At 42.1% G+C, this 8,095-nt stretch overlaps 1 protein-coding gene across 1 annotated transcript in view; it reads right to left on the reverse strand.

Annotated features, from left to right (window-relative positions):
- The window catches only part of LOC310855150 (NT-3 growth factor receptor-like), a 262,706-nt gene that overhangs the window by 13,089 nt on the left and 241,522 nt on the right, over positions 1-8,095 (reverse strand). Inside the window, 2 exon segments of the mRNA XM_083760043.1 lie at positions 5,516-5,759; positions 7,290-7,462. Of these exon segments, the coding sequence (XP_083616169.1) occupies positions 5,516-5,759; positions 7,290-7,462 (417 nt within the window).

An 8,095-nucleotide genomic window follows, 5' to 3' on the forward strand; every position in this document is an offset into this window, starting at 1 on the left:
CTGGGCATGCTATAATCCCCCCGCCGCCACGCTGCTATGCTCTCGCCATCCCGCTAATCCAATCTCTTCCCCACCATGCCGAGGGACAAGCAGGGCACTAATCCAGTTTACACGGCAAGCGACGGCACAGCAAAGCACTCCCCTTCCCTGCCGAGCTAAGCTGTGCTGAGCCATGCCAATTCTAGCCCAGTGGCGCTGAGAGAGATAGACAGGGGTAATTACAGGGACAATTATTTTATTTTTATTATGTGTTTAGGGATTTGTTTTCTCCCCTAACTGTGGCGGAATTACATTGATATAGGAGCATATAGACTGTCCATTCTCTGTGTTTCTCTGTGAATTGGCATAGACATTAACAACCCATGTTGTCCTGTCACTGCTGATCCTTACTGGTTTGGTATTGACAATGACATATCTCTTCCGATACACCTGATTTCACCTACCTCTTCTTTGTCCCTTCTACTACTTCTTCCCTGCATCGTCAGATAGCCTAGGGCAGGGACTCCCTCTTTTCCAGGTGTTTCACCTTGATTGCATCTAAACCCTAACATTTAACTTCATTAAAACTATATGCATAAGGCCCGGATGGTTGGCGTCACCGCCTGGGCACCTAGGACTTGCAATGCCGCCTGAAAGCGTGTCACGGGTTCGACTCCCCATCCCGACAACCTTTGCTGCTTGTCACTTCCCATCTCTCTCCCCATTTCTTGTCAATCTACTATCTCTATCAAAGGCATACAATCCCCCCCCCCCAAAAAAAAAGAAAATTAATTCCAGAGAAGAATAAACCTGGAATTCACGGGGTCCAAAAAAAATCCAGCCCGTCCACTCCAACGCTAAAGGATTTATAAAAGTCACACTCATGTGAAGTGAGCAGAGCGTTTTTATCATGATGATATGTTATGATAAAGTCATCATACATTGCGATTTACTATGGCACCCACTATGTCATAGTGTACTGTGGAACCCACTACTTCATTATAAAGCTCTCAATGGGCTCGCACCTTCCAACCTACATGATTGCCTGCCTATATGTCCCAAACCGTTCCCTCAGGTCCACCACTGCTGGCCTGCTTGATGTGACTAAATAAATAAGCAACTAAAAAACACGGTGAACCAGCTTTCTGCTTCTACGGGCAGACGGCATGGAACAAATATCCACTATACCTTCATTATTTCAATGTTGTTTTATGCCTTGCTTTCTTTTTTTTCTCCATTGCTCTGTAAAGCACTTTGAGCTGCATTTCATGTCATGAAAAGTGCTAAATAAAGTTAAGTTAATAATTTATTATTATTACATCATAGTGTACTGTGACACCCAGCCACTACGTCATAGTGTACTGTGGCACAGGGTCCATTGCCGATGTGGTTGGTCTTCACTACGTCCCAGATGTAGCAGTGGACTATTGTGGGTCAGGCCATCTTCTACTCCTGCTTCCAAGATGCCACGTGCCGTCCATTAATAGGTCCACAGGGATAGAACGGTGCTGTCTTATTGTAGGGATGGGGGAGAATTGAGTCTGCTTGGAGGCACCAATGTCATTGTCATGCCGGATGTGTCATGGTTCTGAGCTTTCCTTGCCAGTGTGAGAGTAGCAGCCTCCTGTCGAAGGCCAGCTACGGGTGATTCCCACTAGGACTGGCAGGTGGAACAAAGGAATGGCCTTCATGCAGCCAGCTATGATCATCATGCCACATCCGGCACACGTCAACTGGTAGTGGCTAAGAAGAACGTTATTCCTGTGCCACCTGGACGCTCTAGACGGTTGAATTTGGACTGGACTCGTTGCAAAATTCCTCAAAGTGACAGCTTGCATGATTGGTGGTTTAACACAATGTGATTTACAGACAGTAGAGAAAGACAGCAGGGGAGTGAGAGTGGCTTACATGCAACAACAAACACCCATGATGGTCTCCACTGTCAGTTGCTGGGAGCTGTCCAGTATGTTCCCCATAGTTGAAATGGATGCTTTTCAGATTACACAAAAGATAGCAGTAGTGTAATCAACTTCCCTGTTAAGATGAAGCTAGTGTTTATCTGTGGCACAGTTAGTATACTCACCTCCACATGTGTGTCCATGTGCATATACGTTTGTGTGTGACTGTGCCGCCGAGTCAAGAGTTCCCTTGGTGTGTGTGTGTGTGTGTGTGTGTGTGTGTGTGTGTGTGTGTGTGTGTGTGTGTGTGTGTGTATGTATGTACTATATGCACGGTTTAGTATTTTTGTGTGTGCTTTCTTGCGCGCGCAAGTGGCGTGTTGGTTCAGCAGATGTAAAATAAACAAGATCCTATCACAGTTTTGCTGTGTTCAGGATATGGAATGGAAGGCAGGTTCATGTACTGTACTCCCACAAACATAATTGAAGTACTGTGATAGTATCTGATACTGTACTGTAGGTGTATGTTCTGGTCTCTCTCTCCCTTTCTCACACACCTCACCTCTTTCACATCTGTGCTTGTAGCCATGTTATCTCATCCTCTGTTCCATCAGTTTGAGTTTGAAATGGTGTCTCGGAAGTTCATAGTTGGGTGCTTTATTTTAATTTTATTTTTGAGGGGCGCTAGCCACTCCTATGTCCATCTTTTGGTGTCTGTGTAAACACAGACATTGAAGCCAAAAGTGAGGACAGAAAAGTGAAGATGCACATTTTGATTGGCCGGAATGATATTTGTGATGATTTGATTGGTTAAGTATGTATGATGATGTATGATGTTAAGAGCACCCCTCACTTCACACGGATGTGATTTTTTAAATATAGGCATTCAAAGGTTAGAGTTTTGTAATTTAGTCTTATAATGCAGAATACGAATTGGAAGTGACTGAAACAGAGTGACAAATCTATCACATTTCTCAAATCTCCCCATCTACAGCAACAAGCTGGTTAGATTGCATCTGTAAAGATGTTTGAGGTTGTTATCCTCAAAAATACCCAAATATTTGTCTATTGTGGGTCTGGTAAATTCCACAAAGAATCTGGAAAATATGTGTCCCTCCTGGCTTGGATGAGTTGCGAGAAGATCTTAAAATTCTTTAGAAAATACTAGCTATCTTCCGCCGGAGATTAATTGGTAGATAGAGATTTGATAGCTTACAGTATATCAACTTATAGATAGAGATAATTCCAGACTCGCTCAACTGATAAGCATGGGAAGTTAATTGAGGTGAGGGATGAGAGTCTATTTTTGATACCATAGATTAGACTTTGAGATTTGTGTCAAATAAAAAGTGTGTTGCAAATAGCTACACTAATTGAAAGGGGGGCCAACCGTTCGCCTTTGTTTGCCTTATCCTACCAAACCACACTGTTTGCACACATCTCTCCATGCACAACACCTACTGCATGCCTGCCCAGACTTAAGGCACTATGTTGCATTCATGCAACTGTCATAATTACCGTACAGTTTGCATTATGAAATACAATGATTTCACTGTGAGGCCACTCCCCTTTCGTGCGCACATACACACACACACACACACACACACACACACACACACACACACACACACACACACACACACACACACACACACACACACACACACACACACACACACAGTACAGTACAGTACAGTACAGTACAGTACAGTACAGTACAGTACAGTACAGTACAGTACAGTACAGTACAGTACAGTACAGTACAGTACAGTACAGTACAGTACAGTAAGAAATGGAGACAGCACCCTCTATGAAATAGTTCAGTAAATATTAATACAATATCTACATTGACGGATGGACGGACGGACGGACAGACAGACGGACGGACGGACGGACGGACGGATGGATGGACGGATGGATGCAAGTCCTGTAGTCCTTTATTCAATTAAATTGACCCAACTTGTAATTCAGTGTTTTTAAATTAGATAAAAATGATATGTTAGAGAGCTGTTTGTTCATGTCTGCTCTCCCATATCTGTATTCCCTAAAAATCAACTTTTTTGATGATTTACAGATTTTCACAGACATTTTCTTGCAAAAGGTGTTCCTCATAACTTGTGTAATAATTAGTCAATAAAGTGGAATTTTTGCACAACCACAATTGTACTATATTATATTTGCACAATCCTCCCTTAACAGCATGCATAATGAATCTACTGCAGAATGCATCTGAAAGAAGGTGAAAAGGTTCATTAAATAAATAGCCCTCTGTCTTTCTATTTCTGGGTGTTTTCACAATCTGGGGACAACCTTTTGGTGTGCCAACATGCCGTTTCACACATTTCAACATGGGGTAAAGCTGAGGGCCTGTCACACCCAGGTTCCAAATAACATTGTGATAAAGTACAATGTGAAAAGAAGCGGGCTTGAACTCAGAGGTGACTCGTCACAGGGTCAGGGTTAAGTCACCCAGCTGTGCTGGATGACTACTAGTGAAAACACCATAGGCTCTCACTGTCTCTCTCTTAGGTCAGTTAGTATACCCTTATCGGGGGGCGCATACGTTGGTCTGACATACTAACGGTCCGACATGCGTGGCCGGTTAAGACTCACCCGTGGCTCAGACATGCGTGGCCGGTTAAGACTCACCCGTGGCTTCTGCGTGCGGTTAAGGTTTGGGGTAGGGTGTCCGACTATTGCGTGTCGGACTGTTAGTACAATATGTCGGACCAAAGATATGCACCCAAAAAAAATAATGGGGGGCTGGTCCTTTAAGAAAAGGTAGAAGGGGCCTTACGATGGCTCACGTTGATGCGGAAGAGATAGAACAACAAGATTCCATGGACTAACTTTTCACATGATCTAGAACAGATGTAAACAAAACAAAAAAAAAACATTTTGGCGCGATTGAAGAAGAGATCTAGAGGGTAAACCACTAATTCGGTAGGGAACGCTCAGCATGGAATATTTTTTATTTTTTCCAGTGACGAATGGATACGTGTCTTCATCTTAAGGTAAAAAACACGGCTTGTGCTGTGAATCAGTGAATTTGCCTCATTCACTGATTTCAATTCAAGGCACAGACCACCATTGACGTATGAGGTTCATCATTCTTTTTTTCAGTGTTTACGATAGAGGGCACTCTTCCGCAAAGTGGCCTGTCTCCCTCTCACCCTTCCTAAATGCTTGTCTTCCCACTGCCGTGTCGACGATTAATGATCCAAAAATCTGTATGCGAATATCAAATTATACATGGCTGATGCACCATTCATACAAGTTGATGATTTTATAGAAATTTAGAAAAAACATCCAGCTAATTACTCATGAAAAAAGGTATATAAAACAAAACCGAGCTCTTGACTTACCCACTTGACACCACCGGTGTGGCTTCAGCCGTCGTAAACATTGGGTGCATCTCAAACTTTCAATGTTTCAGGGCCTTGTAGGGTTTAATTTATATTTAATTCGAGTTAGTGTCGCTCGACAAAAGTAACATATTTTCAACTACAAATAGTTCCAACAAAAGAGTACTGGCTTTGTCAGTGCCTTCTATCTGTCAGTAAGCTGCACTCTGTCGTCCTGGGTGTTTAGTTTACTGTAGTAACAGTGGGCATCGATACCACACAACGTGGTCTTACCCTGTAGTAATCGGTACTGTAGATGTCCCGGGACATGCCAAAGTCTCCGATCTTGACGAGGAGCCCGTTCCCGACGAGACAGTTCCTGGTTGCCAGGTCTCTGTGGACAAAGTGCTGCGAGGAGAGGTAAACCATCCCGGAGGCGATCTGCGTGGCCATGTGCAGCATCTGAGACAAACCCAGCTCCCCGTTGGACTGCAGAGGCTGCCCGTCCACCAAGATCATAGCGTCAGGACCGTGGGCTCTGCAGGGGAAGAGAAGAGCTCCTGTTAGGAAGTGACCTCTGACCGGAAGAGAGATGAGGATGTATTTGATATTTAATCTTTTTCAGTGTGGATGGATGGATTGGTGGGTGGGTGCTACTGGGTGGAGGATTGATTGATTGATAGATGTAGGCCTATAGTATAGATCTATCTGTCTATCTATCTATAGACCTCTCTCTCTCTCTCTCTCTCTCTCTCTCTCTCTCATTAGACCAGATAGTAATTCCAACCACATCTCATCTGCATGCTGTTTAATTAGGTAGATGTGACCTGCAGAATGAGAATGGAGGATTCGAGTTGCACCTGGAATGAAAGAGTTTCATCACTTCATAGGCTGCCTGTCGTTCAGAATCACAGAGGATCACAAACAGAGAGAGAGAGAGCTCTCCATCACACAACATGGAGTCTTCTCGGCGGTTCCTTTTAAACGTGCACACACGTGCAGCAACACAGACAGAGAAACAGGCAAACGCACACATAGACAGACATTCTCACACCCACATGTACAAGTACTCTCATAGTGCACGCACGCACACACGCAGACACAGACACACACACACACACACACACACACACACACACACACACACACACACACACACACACACACACACACACACACACACACACACACACACACGCCAATCCAATGCTTTCAAAGCACTTGGAATGCACGGCAATCACTTAAATTGTATTCCTCCATTACCTGAGTGTACTCACAATATCTGTCACAACACTAACATCCAAGTGCACCTATTTTTACTATTGGAAACATATTTACCACAGTCACAAAACAATTCTGTTTTTTTTATTGTTTGGTAATTTGTGGGTCATTTTCTTAGCAAATACAGTTTTATGTTTGTATACATACTGTGTAGAGTAATTTGGCCATGTTGTGTATGTTACTACAGTATACATTGCCTGCTCCAAATTCACATTTTATTTCCCCCTTTAGGTTTCAGGGTTTCATATAAACCAATATTATAACCACACATTGCTCTAATTTAATTAAACTATATATTAAGCTACATTGTCCACTGCTGTACCAGCAATACTTTTGGCACAACAGGAGATTGATATCCCTTTCGGTCAAGTTTAACTATTGTAATATTCTGCAGATGTGTCTATATTATATATAACAGTGAGTATTTATTGAGAAACAAATTATTCATTCGAATGGGTCGTCAGCAAATGTTGCTTAATTTTTATTTTCCTACATAATTACTTCAAAAGATTTTCAAAAATCTACATTTGTATAGATTTCATGAATTGCAGAAAGAATTGCATGAAGTAAAAACTAAATATGATACATTTAAATTTAGGTCTCAGGGAGACATAAACTTTCCCTCAAGGGAAAGGTTTGGGAACCACTGTGTATTGAATTGGTTGTTATAACTATTGGCTCAAGTCTGCATGCGTAGTTAGTTTTATAAATATAGTATTACGAATGAATACATATTTGAGTATAGTTGATTAAAATATGCAATATACATGAGTTTGATGTATGTCACCTGAGGAACTTGTTGAGGTCTCCATGTTTCATGTACTCAAACACCATGATGAGAGGATCCCCATCCACACACACCCCGTAGAACTTAACGATGTGGTCGTGTTGGAGGTTGGTCAGCAGCTCCGCTTCTCTCTGGAAGTCCTTCCTGGCGGACAGATTGGGCTCCTTCAGGGTCTGTGGGGATTTACGTACGATAAATTCATTCATAAACTGTAATTTGTCACTTCGACAAACTGAAGTGTTTGTTGAATGTGTAGTGAAATTTGATTCGTTATGGGTAAAACATGGTGCGCTGGGGAAATACAAACTGAATGCATTAATAAATTACTTTCAAAGGACATTTGCTACAAAGTGGTTTTACGGAACATCAAAGTCCAGGGAGAAATAAGCCGCCATCTACAAGGTCGGGGGAGGTTGAATGGTGCATAATCTATGGTATAATACAGTGTTGGATGTATATTAATATCACAATCCTGTATAATAATACATATTTTCAACAACACTTATGTATAATGTAGTGTTTTTTCAGTTTGTTTTTGTTTTTTGCAGCAACTGCAAAACTGTCACCAGTGGGAATATCTGCATTAAACTGCTGCAGCCATAATCAAATGTAATGTATAATCTCAGACGTCCATGAGAAGGGCTTTATTAAATCATATTTTTATCACAGTCTCGTCATCTCTTACATGTTAAGATAAGTAAATGCCCTGCAGTACCACTGTACCAACTGAATATGTTTTAATACATTTAAACAAATGTTTTATTTGTTCAAACTTTGGAGTGGAGTCAGGAGAACAGACGTAAAAC

Source organism: Protomyctophum parallelum (genome assembly GCF_964188405.1).
Source record: "Protomyctophum parallelum genome assembly, chromosome: 2".
NCBI lineage: Eukaryota > Metazoa > Chordata > Actinopteri > Myctophiformes > Myctophidae > Protomyctophum > Protomyctophum parallelum.